This window comes from Apodemus sylvaticus, chromosome 19, assembly GCF_947179515.1.
Source record: "Apodemus sylvaticus chromosome 19, mApoSyl1.1, whole genome shotgun sequence".
In the NCBI taxonomy this organism is placed as follows: domain Eukaryota; kingdom Metazoa; phylum Chordata; class Mammalia; order Rodentia; family Muridae; genus Apodemus; species Apodemus sylvaticus.
In genome coordinates this window covers 43,933,578-43,954,149 of record NC_067490.1, presented here as the reverse complement: position 1 = coordinate 43,954,149, position 20,572 = coordinate 43,933,578, and the positions used below count along the sequence as shown (strand labels likewise).

At 44.4% G+C, this 20,572-nt stretch overlaps 1 protein-coding gene across 1 annotated transcript in view; it reads left to right on the top strand.

The window, feature by feature from the left end:
• Positions 1-20,572, top strand: part of Cdc40 (cell division cycle 40) — a 53,514-nt gene that overhangs the window by 4,861 nt on the left and 28,081 nt on the right. Inside the window, exon 2 of the mRNA XM_052163542.1 lies at positions 12,986-13,072. Within this exon, the coding sequence (XP_052019502.1) occupies positions 12,986-13,072 (87 nt within the window). The remainder of the gene's footprint in view (positions 1-12,985; positions 13,073-20,572) is intronic.

Below are 20,572 nucleotides of genomic sequence, written 5' to 3'. Positions count from 1 at the left end.
AGCTGAGAATTTCTCCCAGCTCACTTAAGTTGTTTTATCCTACCGATAATGGGCTGTCTTTTTCTAGTGAATCTAGTTTTCCTTGAAAGTGAATTTTTTTCTTTTTTTTCTTTTGACAGCTTATAGATAGATATCCACCCCCCCTTTTATTTAACATGAGGTTTTGTTGTTTTTTTTCCCTATGAAATAAGTTTGTGGATTTCTCTTTATTTTCCACTTAGAACTCTGTTGAGCTTCTGTAGCAGATAGATGTCTTTGGCGTGTGGACCGCTCAGCATTGTGGGAAGCTCACAGTTCTCTTTGCTGCGCATCACTTTAGCCCCCTCCTCCTCTGATTCTGAACTTCCTCTATAAGTGAAGCAATGATTGGCCATCATGGTGTTGGTGGTGGTGTTGAACTTTTGATACAGAGTTGTCCTATTTGCACTACCGTGTGTTACAGTGGGCTAGGTCTCATGGCACAGATCTGTAATTCCCACACCTGAAGCCAAGGTAGAAGGATCGTGAGCTGAGCGTCAGGCAGACAGAGACCAAACAAAGGATGTGATACGCCGTACTGGACTGCAAGAATCATTTGTGCCTACATGTTGGCTCACACAGGAGGCAGAGGCAGCTCTCATAACATCAGCAAAAATACTTATTAACTTGCTTGGTAGTAAATTTAAATAAATAAATTAAAAACAGTCATTTCAGACAGTGACTGTTACACTCCCCCCCCCCCATGAATTCCTTGTTTAGCATAGCCAACTTGAATAAAATGCAAAGTCTGCCTCTTATATCTGTAGCATAACTTTGATTTGTTGCCTAGCTCAGAGATCCACGTGTCCAAATTTGTATTCTTCTTCATCACCTATTAATCTCTTAATTTTGGGAATTTTAGTCATTTCTAATTCCTGAAGAAAAAAAAATGTCACAAATTGATAGGAACTCTGTGATAATGACTAAAATGTCTGATGTTTTTACAGTTTACATAGTTTTTTCATGCCTGATTTCTTACCTGTATACCAGAAGAAATGGGGAGAGGACCCAACAGTGGGTTGTGTAGTCTCAAATTTAAGTCAGCAGGTAGCTGTTTACATTTATTTGACCCTTCAGTTACTGCACACTTACTTTCTGTGGCTGATTGAAGTTGGATAAGGCTCCTGTGTAAGTCTGTGGTAATTCCACGTGCACGCCCTGCTGGCCGTGGGCTCCTCCTGAGATCTAAGGGGGGTGTGCTGCTGCCCACATTTATGTAGGTAAATCTTCGGTAGCCACCTTTCTCTGCAGGGTTGTTCAGTTCATTCTGTAACTTTAGCTGTAGTGAAAAGGGACAATCTATTGTTTATTTGTTGCCATTGCTGTTATTATGAAAAAATTGATTTTTTTTTTTAAAATTGCACTTTCTGTTTAAAAGTTCTTGTTATACCATACTCTGTCCAAAATAATTAAAGTTTAGAATCTTCTAAATACTCTTAGTTGGGAAGCTCTGGCAACCCATATATTACCAGTGCTGCAAACCATCTCTACTATATAAAGTCCAGTGAGGACATAGGGATGCAGCATTAGATTCTTTTAGACAGCATCTTCTAGGGGTTGACTATTAAGAGATAATAATAGTATTTAAGTTTGGTTTTGTTCAGTTTCTGCAATGTTTTTTCCTTTTTAGTAATGGGTTTGACATTGTGTTCAGGCTCCAGTGTTACCTTTGATATAGATGACCAAAAGCAACTTTAGGAGGAAAGGGTTTGTTTCATTCACAGTTCCAATTATCAGTTCATCACAAAAAACCAGCGAAGGCAGGAACTCACACAGGGCAGGAACCTGGCGGGAGGCCATGGATGGTGCTGCTTACTGGCTTGTTCCTTTGGCTTGCAAGGGCCTGTTTTCTCACCACCAGCCCAGGGATGGCACCACCCATAATGGGCTGGGCCCTCCCCCATTGATCCCTAATTAAGAAATTGCCTTACAGCCTCATCTTCTGGGGGTATTAACCCAACCGAGGCTCCCTTCTCTCTGATGACGTTAGCTTGTGTCAAGTTGACATAAATCAGCACAGGCATAAAACAATTTTATCCTCAGTTCTCCTTGCTTTCAGCTCCCTCCCCGCCCCCCCAGAGTCTTGATGTAAAGAGTGTCCCCACTCACACCCACCATCAGAAAGTGAAACTCTAGTTTCCCCTCCCCTAGCTCCCTTTCTGGTTGGTTATGCTCTTAACCAGAGGCACCATTATGATCTCTCTCTCTCTCTCTCTCTCTCTCTCTCTCTCTCTTTCTCTCTCTCTCTCTCCTCCCTCCCTCTCTCCAGTGCTCTGGCTGCAACATTGTCACTCCATTGATTGCCTGGGTTGATTCAACTGGTCTGACTGGCTAGGCAGCTGCCCCTCTCAAAGCTGTGCTCTGGAAGGGACTTTCCCAGAATAGACCCGTCTTGGATCAAGGATAGAGGAGTAGCAGGGAGAACTTCCAAACAAATTCTCAGGGCCCACCTGAACTTCCTCCTCTGTGTGAGCTCATCCACAGCAGAGCAAGGAAAGAGGTTTGGAGTGGCAGTGGCGGCCAACGCTTAGTCATGCAGACCAGCAGGTCCAGCATCCCATGACAGCAGCAGCAGCTATGTGGTAGTGACGGTCAGTCACAAATTGTTGTACACATTGAGTTGGTCCTGTAATTTGATTGGCTTCAGATTCTGAGTCCATCTGCTTGCTTCTCAAAGCTGTATCCCTAAACTTCCTAGAAACTCCAAAAGAAATCCATAAGAATTCAGTCTGTTTTGTCTGTCTGGGATGCTAAGAACCCTGACTAACACACCCAGTTAGTATGCAGGCTTTTTTTTTTTTTTTTTTTTTAAAGTAGGAGCTGATTTCCTACTTTGGTCTCATTTTTATTATTATTGTTGTTGTTGTTGTTTTACTTCACCTTTTTAAATGTTTGTGTTTGTTGTGTATATTTGTTGCGGGCAGCTCAGCGCACATTTAGAAGTTACAGGACAACTGTGGGAATCCGTTCTCTCCTATCTCGTAGGTTCTTGGGGTCAAACTCAGGCAGGCCCTCAGACTCTTTTTCACCCTCTGAGTGCTGACACTGCCCCTTCATATTTAAATTCTCCATTTAAATGGACTCCCTTAGTCCATTGCTATGAGCAGCCACCATGACCAAGGCAGCTCTTAGAAAGGCAGACGTCTAACGGGGGGCTGCTCACAGTTTAGAGGTTCAGTCCACTATCAACATGGTGGGAAGCATGGCCACGTGCAGGCAGACATGGTGCTGGAGGAGCTGACAGTTCTCCATCTTAATCCACAGGCAGCAGAAGGGGACCATGTGTCACACTGAGCATAGAAGACCTCCAAGCCCACCCCCACAGCGACACACTTCCTCCAACAAGGCTACACCTCCTAATAGTGCCTCTCTGGGCCTGTGGAGGCCAATGACATTCAAACTACGACACCCTGTTATCGTTAGTTCTGTTGGCGCTAGTTAGTTCATTGGCATGAGTGACTTAATCTTGCCAATATATAAGTTAACTCAGAGGACTGATAGGAAGATCATATGAAATAGGCTGTGAAAACAGCTCAGTAAAGTGCTTGCCTTAACAGTCCTAAGGACCTGAGTCCTTAGGGCCCCAGATAAATACTTAGAAGCCAGGGAGTGTGGTGAACACTTAGAATCAAGCACAGGGCTGGGGAAGGAGAGACAGGAGAACCCCTGGGGCTCACTGGTTGGCCACCCCAGCCTATTGGCAAGTTCTGAGCCAGTGTGAATCTATTTCTCAAACTGACAGAGCAAGTGCTGAGGGCTGACACTGAGGGGTGCCTTCACCTCCTACCCCGGCGATCACATGGACAGTGTATCTGCTGCCCCAGCACTAACGCCTTAATATTGCTTAATTCCTTTTTGCATGGCATTTTCTTATTGTAGCAAGTTATCTGTTTGTATAGGTATTGTATTGCCTTTCCTTTCCACTAAAGGCAGGCAACTTTGTCTATTTGTGTAGGTCCAGAACAGTGCCTGACACGTAACAGGCACACGGTCAACATCTGCTGAATGTGTGCTGCTGTGCACGTCTTACCGCCTTAACTGCACAAGTCACTCACGTGATCATTTTTGGCGGCCAGCATCCCACCCATTATCCATACGTTGTTATCTCTAAGAGCCCTCTTTTCAGAAGGTGCCAATGCTTCCAGCTGAGTCTTGGGTTCTGTTCCCTCTTACCACTCCTAGGATAACCACATCATGATTAGTCCCTTGTTCCTTTGCCTTGACCTGAACTCAGAGTCCCATCACCCAGCACCCCTGCTGTTGGGATTCCAGAAACGCCCTTGCCACTGCCCACCGCCATTCCCTGTTGGCCTGTGGCTCTCCCTGCAGCTTCTTTGCCTCTCACCCTGGACTGGTTTTGGCTTAGATTTTTCTTAAGGGGGAAGAAAAACAATGTATTCTAGAACTCCTCCTATCTTATTGTTGTGTGCTTGGTTGGTGTGTGTGTTGGGGGGGCGTGTTTTTTCTTTTTGTTTTTTGTTTTTTTCACTCTTGCTGGCTGTTTTGCACATCCTCATCCACAGCTGTGCTCTTGGCATCTGGCTTCCAAGGTCCATCTCAGTTCTAGGATCACTCTGGCAGAAGATGTGCCAGCTCCAGTGACTGTCAGGCGGCCTTATTCTGCATAACTTCTCTGTGGATTCACATTCTCCTTCATCTTTCTAACTTAACAAAACTTACTGACATGTGCCGCCTGCCCTGCATTCTGCAAGGCAGTAAGGGTGTAAAATGTAAAGCCATGTGCAATAATAATGCACCATAAATTCTGTGAAAAATAAAACATTCAATTCAAGGCTTCAGGCTGAAAAAGACAGTTTTCCTTCCTGCAGCAAGAGGAGGGAACCGGTCAAGGGAAATGAGAAGGTGACTTAGCACATTGCAAAGGCAATGCCTGTGATGCGGGGCAGTAACAGTGCGGGGATGCCCGTGATGCGGGGCAGTAACAGTGCGGGGATGCCCGTGATGCGGGGCAGTAACTGTGGGATGCCCGTGATGCGGGGCAGTAACAGTGCGGGATGCCCGTGATGCGGGGCAGTAACAGTGCGGGATGCCCGTGATGCGGGGCAGTAACTGTGGGATGCCCGTGATGCGGGGCAGTAACAGTGTGGGATGCCCGTGATGCGGGGCAGTAACAGTGTGGGATGCCCGTGATGCGGGGCAGTAACAGAGAAGGCATCAAAATACTTGCTGTTAGTTTTTGTTAAAAAAAAAATCCATTAGTGTAATATGGCAGAAGTGAGGTGTGTGATCCTTAGATCCTCCCAGCCCACTCAAATTCACACCATCTCATTGACAACAGTCATCTAAAACAATTAATAATAATAATAACAACAACAACAATAGCAATAGTAAGATGAAATAAAATAATAAAAATAATATAAAAACAAGCCAGAATAAGACAAAAAAAAAAAAAAAAACCAGGAAAAAGAAAAAAAGCATAGGAAACAGACCCAGAGACACACAGAAATCCCATAAAAATAAGATCAGAAACCATACACACACACACACACACACACACACACACACACACACAAAGACCTGTAAGGTTTAAAAAAAAAAGCCCATTATGAGACAAAGGACATTTAATTTGTTATGCCATTGAGTTCATTTTGTGTTGGCCATCTACTGTGGGGCATGGTGGCTGCCCTTAAAAGTGGTTTGTGTACCTAGTGACTCCACTAGAGAAAACTGTGTTTTCTGTGTAGGTGGTTATCAGTTGGAAATAGCTTCTTGGTCAGGGATGGGTGCTCATGCCCGTGTGTCCCCTCCGCACTGGGACCTCATCCGGCTTAGACTTCGCAGGCCCCTGTGCACACTGCCAGGGTTTATAAGTTCATATGTACCTCAGTCCTGCTGTGTCTGGAAGGCCTTATTTCCTTGATGTCTTCTGTCCTCACTGGCTCTTACTGTCTCTGCCTTTCTATCTTCACTTCCTCAGAGTGCCCTGAGCCCCATTTAGTATTGAGTGTCCCACGGTCTCTCACGCTCTGTACAGCTGTGGGTCTCTGCTTGTTCCCATGTCCTCCAAAAGGAAGCGTCTCTGATGAGGACTGAGCAAGGCACTGACCTATGAGGATAGCAGGACGTCATTGAATTACTCTAACGGAACAGTGTTTGGGTTTCTTTCAGGTTCGTGGTCCCTCTAGTCTCAGGTTCTTGGCCATCCAAGCAGTGTCAGGCATGGGTTCCAACTCATAGAGTGGGCCTTAATACCAAGCGGATAGTGTGGTTGGTTGTCCCACAGCGCTTTGTGTCACTGCTGCACAGTTGTACCAGGCAGCTCACCATTGTAAACGGACGGATTGGTAGCTAGCTTGGCATGGACCTTTCTCCATGGGAGCATTCGCTGCACCTGTCAGTCCCATGAACGTGAGTCATTAGGAGTGAAAGCACTGGTTGGCACCAGCTCGCCCTCCCCCTGTCCAGGGAGTTCTGTAGGTGTAGGGCCTTACCATCTGTTTGTGGAGAGCAACCAATCGCCTTGGCAGTAGCCTGAGTTGTTTGGAGGTTTCCACGAGGCCCCTTGCACCAACAACTTGATTAGGTGTAGTTCGTTCCTGCCGCTGGAGGTTTCATTTGGTGGCTAGAGATGTCGAGATTTTTATTTATAGCTACATCCATTTACCTGTGAAATTTATGGTTTTGCTTTTTTTGATAACTGAGTAATATTCTATTGTGTAAATATACCATTTTTTTTTAATCCATTCATCTGTTGTCAGTCATCTAGTCTGTTCCCAATTTCTGGCTATTATAAATAGCGAGCATCAGTTAATGTGGTTGAACAGGGGTCTCTGTAACAGCTTGTAGAGCCCTTCGCGTATATGTCCAAGAGTGGCACAGCTGCATGTTGAGGTAGATAGATCCCCAGCCTCCCGAGGAACAGCCACCAGTGTCTACGATGTTTGCACTGCCACCAGCAATGCATAAGTATTCGCATCCTCACCAGCAAGAGCAATTTGGTGTATTGATCTTGGCTGTTCTGACTGATGTAAGATGAAATCTCAGAGTAGTTTTTTGATTTGCATTTCTCTGATGACTGAGGATATTTAACATTTCTTTAAGTATGTCTTCCCCCATTTGTTTCCTCTTCTGTGGATTCTCTGTTTAGATCTGTACCCCAATTTTTAATTGGGTCATTTGTGTTTTCTTGATGCCCTCTGTCAGATGTGTGGCTGGTAAGGATCTTCTTCAGTTTTGTAGGCCGCTGCTCTGTCCCACTGACGGTGCCTCAGCCATACAGAAGCTTGTCAGTTTCATGACATCCCCTTGCTTAGTTGTTCTTCTTGCCTGTGCTAGCGGTGCTCTGTTCCCCACTTCCTCTTCTAGTCAGATTCGGTGTATCTGGTCTTACATTGAAGCCTTTGGCCCATTTAGAGTTGGGTTTTGTGTAGGATGATATGCATGGATATTTATATTCCTTTACAAGCAGCCATCCGGTTTGACCAGTTGTTAAAGATGCTGCCTCTCTCCCCACCAAAAGTGTGTATTTCTGGCTTCTTCAAATAAAAACAAGTGTCTGGACAGGCGTCTTGGTATTCGATTTGGTTACATTGATTAACGTATTTCTGTTTTCCTGTCAGTGCTGTTCTTAATACTATAGTTCTGTAGTATGAATTGAAATCAAGGATGCTGACACCTCCAACATTTCTTTTATTATTCAGAACTGGTTTTTTTTTTTTTTTTTTTTTTTTTATTTTAGCTATCTTGGGTATTTTGTGTTTCCACGTGACTCTGAAAATTGTCCTTTCAGTTTTTGTGAAGAATTGGGTTGGAATTTTGAATCTGTAGATTGCTTCTGATAGGATGGCGTATTGGCTGGTTTTATGTGTTAACTTGACACATGCTGGAGTTATCACAGAGAAAGGAGTTTCAGTTGAGGAAGAGCCTCCAGGAGATCCAGCTGTGGGGCATTTTCTCAGTTAGTGATCAAGGGGGCAGGGTCCCTTGTGGGTAGTGCTGTCCTGGACTGGTAGTCTTGGGTTCTAGAAGAGAACAAGCTGAGCAAGCCAGGGGAAGCAAGCCAGTAAGAAACATCCCTCCATGGCCTCTGCATCAGCTCCTGCTTCCTGACCTGCTTCAGTTCCAGTCCTGACTTCTTTAGTGATGAACAGCAGCATGGAAGTGTAAGTTCAATAAACCCTTTTCTCCCCAACTTGCTTCTTGGTCATGATGTTTGTACAAGAATAGAAACCCTGACTAAGACAGAAGCTGGTACCAGGGACTGGGGTATTGCAGTGATAGACATGACCATGCTTTTGTTTGGAAGAATGTGGATTTTGGGACTTTGGATTTGGAAAACCATGAAATGCTTTAAGTGGGGCTTAATAGGCCAGCCTAGGAGGAATATGGAAGACAGTGGTACTGGGGTCATTTGAACTGTGTAGGCCTGATGGCCCAAGAGGTTTCAGTGGAGAACTTTAATATGTGGCTGAGAGACTGTTTTTGTGATGTTTTGGTGAAGACCATGGCTGCTTTTTGCCTTTGTCTGAAGAGACTGCCTAGGGCTAAGGTACAGAGATTTATATTTATTGCATCTGCAAAGGAAGTCTCAAAAAAGCCCAAAAAGACTTTGTTCTCTGGTTAAGTCTGATGAAGAGAATTTTGAACAAACATAGCAAGCTGAGAAAGGAAAAGTACAAAATATGTAGTTTGAGTATTAAAGGGACTCCATGAAGTGAAATGGAGCTGAATTCAAGGATATTAAATTGAATATAGGGAGTGGTGACCTTGGGACCCAGCTAAATTTAGGTCCAGGCTTGGTAGTACAAGCCTTTAATCCCAGGAGGCAAAGATAAGCAGATTTCTGAGTTCAAGGCCATCTTAGAACAGAGCAAATTCTAGGTGAAGAAAAACTTAAATCCAGGCTTAGTAGACCATACCTTTAATCCCAGTGCTTAGGAGACAGGCATGCAGAGTTCAAAGTCAGTCTATGAACAAGATTCAGGACAGCCAACTCAGGCAGTGAAGGAGCTGGGAAAAAGGAAGCTAGTGATAACGTAATAGACAAGGGGGCCGATGTTCCAGCTCCTGCAAGCAGCAGAACTCAGCAGCTTCAGCCATGTGTCTCTGGCTTTATATTCAAGAGGAGAAGGAGACTACTGGGACAATTGATGCTGGTTAGCTGGAGAGTAAGAAAAGACCAGCATCACTGAGGTGAAATCTTCTGGGATGTGTTTTCTGAGAGCACAAAGAAGCTGTGTTCCAGAGATAGCCAAGGTTGTACCTCATGTTGCAGCTGTAATTGGTAACGTGTAAGAATCATCCAGGTGGTACTGGTTTTGAAGGCATGAAGGCATCATGAAGAACAGCTGAGATTTGGCACTGTGAGAGGCCATGGAAGGCCATTGGTGAAAGTGCACCCTCAGTTGTAATGACAGCCCAGAACTGAAGGGGTTATGCAAAGGAGTTGAGGCTTGGTACCATGAAGAGAGCCTATGAGAGGCTTTGGTGAAGCCTAGTTGTAGTGGAAGACCCCAGCACATTGGAGATGCCAGTACCATGGGATGACCACCAAGAACAGAAGTGGCAACGGAGTGGATCAACCTGAACTTAGAGTGCTACAGAGGGCAGAACAGGAGAAGTGACACCGGCTCTTTGGAGATGCACAGATCATCTCAGACATTGGAACAAGAAGCTGTGACGTTGAAATTGACTTAGGGACCCCAAGATGTTGAAGATGCCAGAGCCACAGGATGCCTGCCAGGAAAGCTGCTAACGGGGAGTGGAACACGCCCAGGAGACAGAACCTTGGTGCAGTCAACGAAGATGAAAAAGGAGTTGGATATCTGAAGACTGCTTTGCCATCAGACATGGAGATGCAGAGTTTGGACTTTGCCCAGCTGGTTTCCTGTCTTGCTTGGGGGATTACAGTGAAGTGACTGGATGAATCTCAGAAGAGACCTCGAACTTTGGACTTTTAACACTGTTGAGACTGCTATAGACTACAGGGACTTTTGAAGTTGGACTAAATGTATTTTGCCTTATGTGTTGTTTAAGTATGGCCCCCCCATAGACTCATATTTGAACAAGCCTCTGGGGGCCAGGGAGTGGAATATGATGGTTCCTATATGATTGGCCTGGTCTACAGAATGAGTTCCAGGACAGCCAGGGCTATACAGAGAAACCCTGTCTCGAAAAAAACAAATCCAAAAACCCTAAATAAATAAATAAATAAATAAATAAATAAATAAATAAATAAATAAAGCTTGCATTGGTCATGGTGTCTGTTCACAGCAGTGAAACCCTAAGACAGATGGCCTTTTGTTTGTATGTTTGTTTGTTTGTTTACTATGTTAGTTCTACCACCCATGAGTATGGGGTATTTCCCTTCTCTGAATCTTTAAGGTCTTCAAGTTTTATTATACGTCTTTCACTGGCTAGGTTGGAGCTACCCCAAGATTTTTATTGAGGCTATTGTGAAAGGTATTGTTACCCTGACTTATTTTCTCCGTCTGTGTCATTTGTACACAGAAAGCCTGACTGATATTTGTGTGTGAATTTTGCATCCTGCTACTTTGCTGAAAGCGGGGTGGTGTTTTTTAGGGTCACTTAAATATACAGTTGTATTATCTGCAACTCGAGGCCCATTGCCGCCGTCCCTTTCTGTGTGTGTCCCCACCGTCCACTTTGGCTCTCTCATTGCTCAAGCTCAGACCTCAGTTCTGTACTGAGCAGGTATAGAGGGAGGGTCCACAGCCTTGTCTCATCCTGATGCTAGTGGAATTGCTTTGAGTTTCTCTCTGTGTAGGTTGATGCTGGCTACGGGCTTGCTGAAAATTGTCGTCATCATGTTGAGGGACGTCCCTTGCCTTCTTCATCTTCCAGGACTTTTAACATGAGGAGGTGTTGGATTTTGTCAAAGGCCATTTCCACACTGAATGGGATGATGATGTGGCTTTTGTCTTTCAGTCTGTTTATGTGTTGAATCACATCTATTGATTTACATGTGTTGAACTATTCTGCATCTCTGGGATGAAGCCTACTTAATCATGGTAGTTGAACTTCTTAATATGTTCTTATATTTGGTTTGCAAGTACTTTAGTGAGAATTTTTTGCATTTGTATTCATAAGGGAAATTAGTCTGTTAATCCCTTTCTTTGTTGGGTCTTTATGTGGTTTAGGTATCAGGGTAATTGTGGTCTCCTTAAAAGGATGTTTAGTGTTTTGGTTATTACGTGGCATGAGGAGTTTCTTCTCTGGTCCAGTCTGTTTGGTGTTCTGTGTGCTCTGAGTGTCTTAATAAGTGCTTCTCCTTCAGGTTAAGGAAATTGTCATCTATGGTTTTGTTGGGAAAAAAAATTGCCTGTGCCTTTAACCTGGATTTCTTTTCCTTCCTCTATTCCTATTATTCATAATTTAGTCTCTCAGTGTTCTAGATTTCCTGGATGTTTAACATTTTCTTTGACTGAGGTGTCCATTTCTTTTCTCTTGTCCTTAGTATCGCAGATTCTCCCATCTCCTGTCTTTAGTTGGTGAGGCTGACTTCCTAAATTTTCCATTTCCAGTTTTACCTCAATTCAGATTTTCTTCAGTGATTCTATTTCTTCTTTCATGTGTTCAGCGGTTCTTGCTTTCATTCACTGTTTGTATCTTCATATACTTTATTAGGAGGCCCTCAAGCATGTTCCTAGCAGCTGTTTAGAGGTTCTCTCTCACCTGGTGCCTCAGCTGTGTCGCATTTCTTAGGCAGTTCTGCGTGGTGTGCTTGCACAGACAGATTTTCCTGGCTGGTTTTGATTGTGTTTTAACTCTGGACTACTATTCTGGGTTTGGAAAGATAGTGATCCTAGGTGTTGATGTTGGCAAATAATGCTCAACATTAAATGTACAGGCCAGAGAAACAGTAGTAAAAGCTGCAAGGGAAGAAGACCCAGTGACTTACAAGTCAGACCTATTGGAATTCACCTGACTTCTCACTGGAGGCCGGGCGGGGCTTCCACTCCCTGTGTTCTGGATTTTAGGACAGTGTGGTGGCTGTGGAATGTCTGGTAGGCAGTGTTTCTGAGCTCCTTTCTCGTGGCCACCGTGGGCCCTGGTAAAAGGCAGCTTAGATATTGGGGGCTAACAAGAAGGAACGGGGATAGGTTAGCAGTGAGGTGCACTGCTGAGAGGGAGCAGTGCAGGAGGAGAGCTGAGAGGGAGCACTCACTGGAGGGGAGAGCTGAGAGGGAGCACTCACTGGAGGGGAGAGCTGAGAGGGAGCACTCACTGGAAGGGGAGAGCTGAGCGAGTGCACCGCAGAAAGAGAGCTGAGAGGGAGCACTGGAGGAGGAGAGCTGAGGGAGCACTCACTGGAGGGGAGAGCTGAGAGGGAGCACTCATTGGAAGGGAGGGCTGAGAGGGAGCACTCACTGGAGGGGAGAGCTGAGAGGGAGCACTCATTGGAAGGGAGAGCTGAGAGGGAGCACTCACTGGAGGGGAGAGCTGAGAGGGAGCACTCATTGGAAGGGAGAGCTGAGAGGGAGCACTCACTGGAAGGGGAGAGCTGAGCGAGTGCACTGCAGAAAGAGAGCTGAGAGGGAGCACTGGAGGAGGAGGAGAGCTGAGTCTTCTAGGAAGTTCAGCAGTGTCCCCACAGAGTAGAGGTGCAGCAGGGGCTGAGATGAGTCTGGGGACACAGAAAGGGAGGACAGAAAGGAATGTGAACATAGTCTACCTGGTCCCCAGGCCGCAGAGGACAGTGAGCTCCTAGAGAGCGCTCTGATACAGTGATGGTGTGAGGAAGCTAGCACCTCTTATCTGAAGTGTCTGGGCAGGGTTAACTTAGTTACTTAATAAAGCTAGTGTGTTAAAAAGGAAGGTATATATTTTATATCTAAAATCGTATATATTACATGTATGTTCTTTTACTTTTGATTCTTTTATTAGTGTTGTGATACTAAAGTAATAGCTGTAAAAGCCGTGTTTAAAGTGCTGGTGTTGCTCCTAAACTACAGCAAAGTTGTGATGCTCGTTGGCTTTCTTTTAGGAAGATCTGGAGACTGGAGTGCACCTTGACCCTGCTGTCAAAGAAGTTCAATATAATCCGACCTATGAGACCATGTTTGCTCCTGAGGTAAGAAAGTGCCATGACATTGAGCGTTTAAATTAGACAGAGGTAGGTAAATGGCTGTCAACCTGATGGTATCGGGAGTGAGCTACAATCCAGAAATAGAGGTCCCACCTGTGATCCAGATGTGGAAGCAGGAAGACATCAGCAAACCCCTTAATCCAGATCTTGAGGCCCGCCTTTAGTCTGGGCCTCCTTTCTGCTGGAGGCCTGCGTACGCACGCACAGTGGGAGAAGGGGAGAAGGAAGGCGTGCTCTCTGCTGCCTGCCCCCACTCACACGCCAGCACTTCCGCTGGAGCCCACCCAACACCCACCCTCTGGGACAGAGCAGCCATGAGAGTCTCACACTGTCTGCCCATCACAGCTGGCCATTGCTGGCCTGTAGCATGTAAGTCATTGCAGTGTTCCACATACATGTATGCATTCTGTAAATATATGTATATATGTATGTGTATATACATACATACATAGAGAGACAGGGAGAGAGAGAGGAGAGATTCATTCTATAAGTTTTGTCACTCTAGAGACCCCTAACAGGGTTGAATTTTTAAAATATTTCTTATGAAACTATACTACTATAAATTTTAGGAAATGTATCTTTCTAGTCTCTAAAACCTAAATAGTTTTTATGAAAATCCTTATAAAAAAATCCACTGACTGTATCTGCCTGCATACAAAGGGCTGATTGTACTGCATTGTCTTTGGAAAAGGGGATCTGGAAATATAATTCTTCACTGCGAACTTGAAATCCTTCTCAGCGTTAATAAGGGAATAGTATAATTAACCACAAAGAAAAATGGTATATGAACATTAGTACATAGACAGCTGCAGCTGCCTCTCCAGTGTCACGCTCACCCGCTGCTGGAAACAGTTGCAGCGGCTGAAAGAAGTGGTGTGCTCTGGGATGTTTCCTTCTCTCGCTTGTTCATAAGTAGTAATGTAAACATCGGGAAGGAATGAGGAAAAAAATTCCTCGTGTCCACTTGAAGTCTTTGAACACTGTCCATTAAGGAGAGGTTATTTAAAAATCAAAATGGAATCAGGCATTGGTGGCACATGCCTTTAATCCCAGCACTTGGGAGGCAGGGGGAGGCGGATTTCTGAGTTCGAGGCCAGTCTGATCTACAGAGTGAGTTCCGGGCTACTCTGAGAGAGTGCAGCCAGGGCTACACAGAGAAACCCTGTCTCAAAAAACAATAATAATAGTAAAAATAATAATAATAAAAACAAAAATAGAAAAAGCATCTGATTGACAAAAAGCTAGAAAATAGTCATTATAAGTCACACACCCCACCCCTGCCCTAAAAGACTTGACTAGCAGAATCTTTAAGATGCATCTTAAAGGCACATATGGGAAACTATAGCTTACTGACTCTTGGTGGAAGAGTTTTGATAGTTTTCTTTGTGTAGCAGACAAACACATCGGCTTCCCAGGGCGATGCCATACCTCCCCCTAGGTTCCCACAGCCAGTGGAATGAACGATGCCATTGTCATGTGTGGCATAGCCAGTGCCGTGGTGCTGGCATCAGACAGCCCTCCAGCTGTTCTGTAGAAGCCTGGTACTCTGGGTTTTGGGAGACTTGTGCATTCTACACCTTGCCAGGCAAGTGGTGGCACATGCCTTTAATCCCAGCACTTGGGAGGCACGGGCAGGCGGATCCCAAGCTCTGCAAGCAGTCTGCTCTTCCTGAGTCACACCTCAGCTGGCCCGGAAGAGAGCACTGGCACGTGTGCTTCGTGGTTCCTACAGGTGAAGGGGCCTCGGTAAAGCAGTGCTTATTCGCATTCAGAGGATGAGAAATCTCAAAAGCCATGTGGCATATAGCATTTTGATGTTAGCTCATTTTCTACAAGATCTGCTTTTTCTAAGTTATAATATTGCTGTATAATTATATTTTTTTAACTTTCAATCAAAAGACTAAATGTTATTTAATTGATTTTTGTGACGATACTGGCAAGTCAACCATCTAGTCAGTGCAGGGGAAGGGCAGACCGAATGACTAGATGGTTGACTTGCTAGGCGCGCCACCCAGGTCAGAGTTGAAGAAAGGAGTGATGCTTGGGAGCAGAACTGGGATCTCTATTCTCTATATTTAAATATGTTAAATGGTTAGTATATTACATATTAGATATTAATATATATTAGATATTTCTCTATAATTAAAATTATTTCTCTAAAAATTATTAGGAAAATAATTACCAAGGAGACATCTGTGCTCTAACAGGTGTGAGCTTTGTGCTTTGTGACTAGAGTCCAAATCACTTGGCAGAGTCTGGAAAGGTGTCACCAGGGCCTCTGCCAGGTTCAGTTCAGGTCCCTAAATGTTGAGGATCCACTGTTAGAAACGATATAGAAATCCCTCTACCCAGCCTAGTATTTGACAGGATGTGCTGTGTGTTGTCTTAGACAGAGCCTAGACTGTCTCCTAGCCTCTAAATTACAGTTCATGTTCACAGGTGTGAGGGGGCTCTACATCTGGTTAGAGAAAGTGGACCGTGGACGATACTGTCCTGGTGTAGACAGTGAAATTTGGAATGAGACTGTGTATTAGCAGTTGTAAGACCTTGGATCTTGTGTTTTGTTTGGTTGGTTGGCTGGTTTGGGAGTTTTGTAGTTAAAATAAAGGTAATGTCCACTTTACTGAGACCTGAGTACGAGTCAGTGCACCGTGCAACTGGGATCGCTGGCACAGAGCAGGCGTTTAACAGATGGATGCTTGTGTTTGGCTATCAATGGCATTGATGATTGGGAAGAATTACGGGCAGAAAGCAAGAACTGGAGGAGGCAGAGTACTTCACTCATCACTGTTGTGATGCAAGGAGAGTCTTAAATGGAGCTGTGACATCATCAAAAATTGAATTTTTAGGACAAGATGTCTGTGGCGTGATTGATAGAAAAAGTACAGAAAAGATATTAATGGGTGAGAAAAAGTACCATCTACTTTTGTCATACACATGTACAAACTAAGGTGCAGACGCACTGCTGCTGCTTTTGTGCCTGTTAGATCTATGAAGCAAGCGTTCTTCACCCTGTTTTTGAAGAACAGAAACTAAGTTTCTGATTCTGCCACCAGGTAATGGTTTTTGGGACTCAGGTCAAGGTCACTGTTGATTATCCATCGGTAACTGGAAGAAGCATTTGCAGGCCCCTGTGTAATCTGCATGGTGCGGTCCTGTGACTGTGCTAATTCTGAAAATTAAACAAAGTGCCTATTTTGTGAAATGTCAGTCCTCCATTTCAGCCAAACAGCTTTTCCTAGATGGTCTGCTTATTGATGCAGAATCATTTGCTCAAATTATTGACCAAGTTAAAAACACAATAGACAGTGTTTAGACCAGCAGCTTTCTGCCTCGCACTTGGCTCTGTTTAGCTTCCTAGAGGTAAGTTATTTATTAGTTGTATCTTTTGTTCTCCAGATGTAATTGTCATTCAGGAGGCTTGCTGCTGAGTAAGCTCACCCTTTCTGATTTTCTCCTGACCGCTCGCCAGCTGGCTCAACTCAGCTGTTCTGGCCCAAACCCCTCTCCGAGCCGATGAATTCAAAGTGGCTTCTCCTGCGATGCTCTCTTAAGTTGCCTCTCTCCTGTCTGTTCTCCTGAGAGCTGGGGGTGTCCCGTCTCTGACTCATTCTGTCAAATCTTTGTGCTTCATCTCTATGTCTGTCCCTCAGACGTCACTTCCAAACATGACTGCTTCCTTCTACAAACTAACTTTACCTTCATTGTTTGGGATTACAAGTGTGTGCTAAGGGTGTTTAATGCCACTCCAGAGGGTGTGTATTGAAGCCAGAGGGGTTATGTGTGGATCACACAGACCTAGACGCTCTTTAGATGTGGTCCCTTGCAAAAGCAGCCACGTTGCTGGATTAAAATTCCTCTACAGTTAGTTTCTTTGAAATCATTTTGAATTCACTGGACTCAGGAAGAATTCCAGATCCCTTAAACCAGCTATACTTTTGTGGTGGGGGAGTGTGAGTGTGTGGGCGCGTGCGTGCGTGCATGTGTGTGTGTGTGCGCGCGCGCGTGTGTAAATTCAGAACAAATACTAGTTGCTATTAAGATAATTAGAATATTAATGCTTGGGAAATACTGTAGCTTCCCACTTCTGAGAAGCTTGAGCCCGTGGTTGTCAAGTAGCAGCAGTGAGGTAAGTGTTCTGTGTAACAGTCGCTTCACTTATGTCTCTTTGACAGAATTATTATGCCCAAAAAAACCTGTCAGGATCTTTTCGTGATTTGTAGAAATAATTTGGTACATAAATTCTTCTTGCTTTAAAATAAAGCTTATAAGTTTTAGACATTAATGACATCATGAATATTAATGAAAAATCTAGCAATAGCTACACTATTAGTTCTCACCACTGTGGATTTTCCTTGTATATATATAAAACTAATAGTTGTGATTTCATGTAATCTATTTTTACCAGTGTACTTTTTCTTAATCCCACTGGTGCTGAGATCCCGAGTCCCTGAAGACTTCTGAGAATCTTAACTTCTGAGAACCCCTTATTTCTCTTTTGGTGGTGGTGGTGGTGGTGGTGGTGGTGGTGGTGGTGGTGGTGATGGTGGTTGTGGTTTTTTTGAGGCAGGAGTTTTCTGGGTAGTGCTGACTATCCTGGAACCCTCTATATTCCAGTCTGGCCTTGAACTCAGATCCAACTGTCTTTGCCCTCCCCCACCCCCCAAGTACTGGGCTTAAAGGATAGTACCACCACAGCCCGGCATAGAACCTCTTCTTAATAATAAGCAGATCTCTGCGACTTATGTGAGCTTCTTCACATATTTCTTCCTCTCTACATAAATCCCCACGTCACACAGTTCAAAAGGTCAGGCCACTTCTCTTAGAAGCCATTGTCATTCAGAAAGCACCACAGCTTTCTTGAACTCCTCCCTCCTCTCACTGATCCTCTCACTGAACTAACCCTTTGGCCAGCGGCACCCACAGGTACCTGCTGCTCCTGATACTCACTCACTGTTCCTTCTGCTTTCCCCTGTTTGATGGCTATTTCTGGTTGTCCTTTGACTTCTGACTGTATCTGGAATTAACTGGAAGCCAAGCTGTTGAGTACACCTGTTAGGGATGTTTTTCTTTTCTTTTCTTTTTTTTTTTTTTTTTTTTTGGTTTTTTTGGATTTTGGTTTTTTTCGAGACAGGGTTTCTCTGTGTAGCCCTAGCTATCCTGGAACTCACTCTGCAGACCAGGCTGGCCTCGAACTCAGAAATCCGCCTGCCTCTGCCTCCCTGAGTGCTGGGATTACAGGCGTGGCGCCTGGCTAGGGATTTTTTTCTTGAATAAATTGTTTGAGGTGATAAGATCCACCTTTAATCTGCTCCACACCTTCTAGTGGCAGCCTGTTTAAAGGACATAAAGCCGGACACCTGCCCTCTGCCTGCTTGCCCTGGCCCTTGTGCCAAGTCCATTCGTTCACTGGCATTGGAGTGAATGTGTTCCTTTGGGATTCTGGTGTATACTGGAGACCAGTTGAGACATCTAGCCTAGTGGAATAAACAACTATTGGATTCTTGGGCTGCCCATTGGTAGACAGCCATTGTTGAACTAGTTTGACCACAGCCTGTAAGCCATTCTAAATTATATATAAATATTATATCTTAGGATATATATTTTAGATAAAGTCACTTGTGGTTTGTTCCTCTAGAGAACCCTGACTAATAAAGTATGCAGTTTTCAGTTCCACATACTAGTGAGATAATTCAGCATTTGTCTTCCCGGACCAGGCTTCTCCCATTTAGCATAGTATCTTCTAGGTTAATCTGTGTTGTCACAAGTAATATTTTTCTAAGGTTTCATTGTTTTCTCCTCTGCATATATACATTTTCTTCTCTTGTTTTGTTTGAGGGTGTGGGGTTTGAGATGGGGGTTTCACTGGGTAGCCCTGGCTGGCCAGAACTCACTACTTAGATCAGAGAGGCCCCAAGCTTTCGATCTTCTGCCTCTGCCTCCTGACTGCCTGGCCTACCCGCTTTTCTTTTTGCACGTCCTAGTCAGTGGGCGCTTAAGGTGAGAGTCAACACTTTGATCGTTGTCCGTAATCCTGCCGTGGACGTGCCGTTCCCACGTTCATTTCCTTTAGTGTGTACCCTGAAACAGCCTTGCTAGATCAAGTGACAGTTCTAGGTTTCAACTTTGAGGACCTTCCGTGTTGTGCCCATAGGATCCGGTACTAATGGATACTCCTTCCCACAGTGGGCATGAATTATTACTGTCTTCCTTCTTACCAGCGCTCATTGGTGTTTGACTTTTTGATAAAGGGCTGTTGTAGCAGAGGTGAAGTGCCTCTTCATTGGGATGTTAATTTAGGTTTCTCTGATTACTGACGATGAACATTTTCCATCCACCTACTGGTTATGTCTTCTTTTTAAAATGGCTGTGATGGTTCTTTGTTTTCATTAGTTGTTTTCTTGCTGTTGATCTGTTTGCAATCTCTCTATATTTGGGATAGTAACCCCTTATCAGTATATGGTTTGCAACTATGAATAGTTTCTTGCTTACATTTAAACGTTCTATAGGGAGATGACAATTGCAGCTAGCTATAGTTTACTCCAATATAATTTTAACTAAAAACTTAATTCTCATAGTTAATTAACTTGATATGTAAATATGATATGTTCATGTACAGAGGTTTGTTGTGCCTCCACTGGTATATTGGTGTAAATTGCAGTACGTCACTCGGATATGTTAACTCTTAAACCGAGCATATAGGTTTGCTTTTCATGCCTGGGACCGTGACCAAAATTTCTGATATAAACCGTGTAAGGGAGGGGATTTTTGGTTTTCGGGTGTTTTGTTTGTATGGGTATTTTGGCTGCATGCATGTTAGTGCACCCACTTATGTGTCTGGTACCAGTGGAGGTCAGAAGAGGGCATTGGGTTCCCTAGAACGGGAGTTACAGAGAGTTGTGAGCCACCATGTGGGTGCTGGGAATCGAACCCCTGCCCTCTGTAAGAGCACACAGTGTTCTTAACCACTGAGTCATCTCTCCAGTGCTGGAAATACATATTTTTTTTACTTATGATTTCAACTGACTCCATGGTCGTTTGGCACTGTGAACCGGAACAGAACTTGTGGAGGCAGGATTGTGTGGCACAGAAGCGTCCACATCTCACTGGGCCGTGGCAGGAAGGAGACCTGAGCAGGATGCCGAGGCCAAAATCCCCTCTCGAATCTACCCGTGACCAGTAACGTTCTGTAGCTTGGTCCCACCGGAGAAAGTTTCCAGAGCCCCCTAGGGCATTGCCAGTGGATGCCAAGTCCCCAACCCAGGAGTCTTTGTTGGGGGAAGCCTGACACTTCCTATCCAAACCTTAACACTTAGCTACTAAAACTTGAAAAGAAAATTTGAAATTGCTTTCTATATGTTTATATACTTTTAAAAATGCCTAGTCCAGAATTAAAAGAGTTGTATATTTACAGAGACCAGGACATCTGGGAAGCTTTTTCAGTAACACATAGTCTGCCTCCTGTTGTTGTTATTGGTGGTGTGT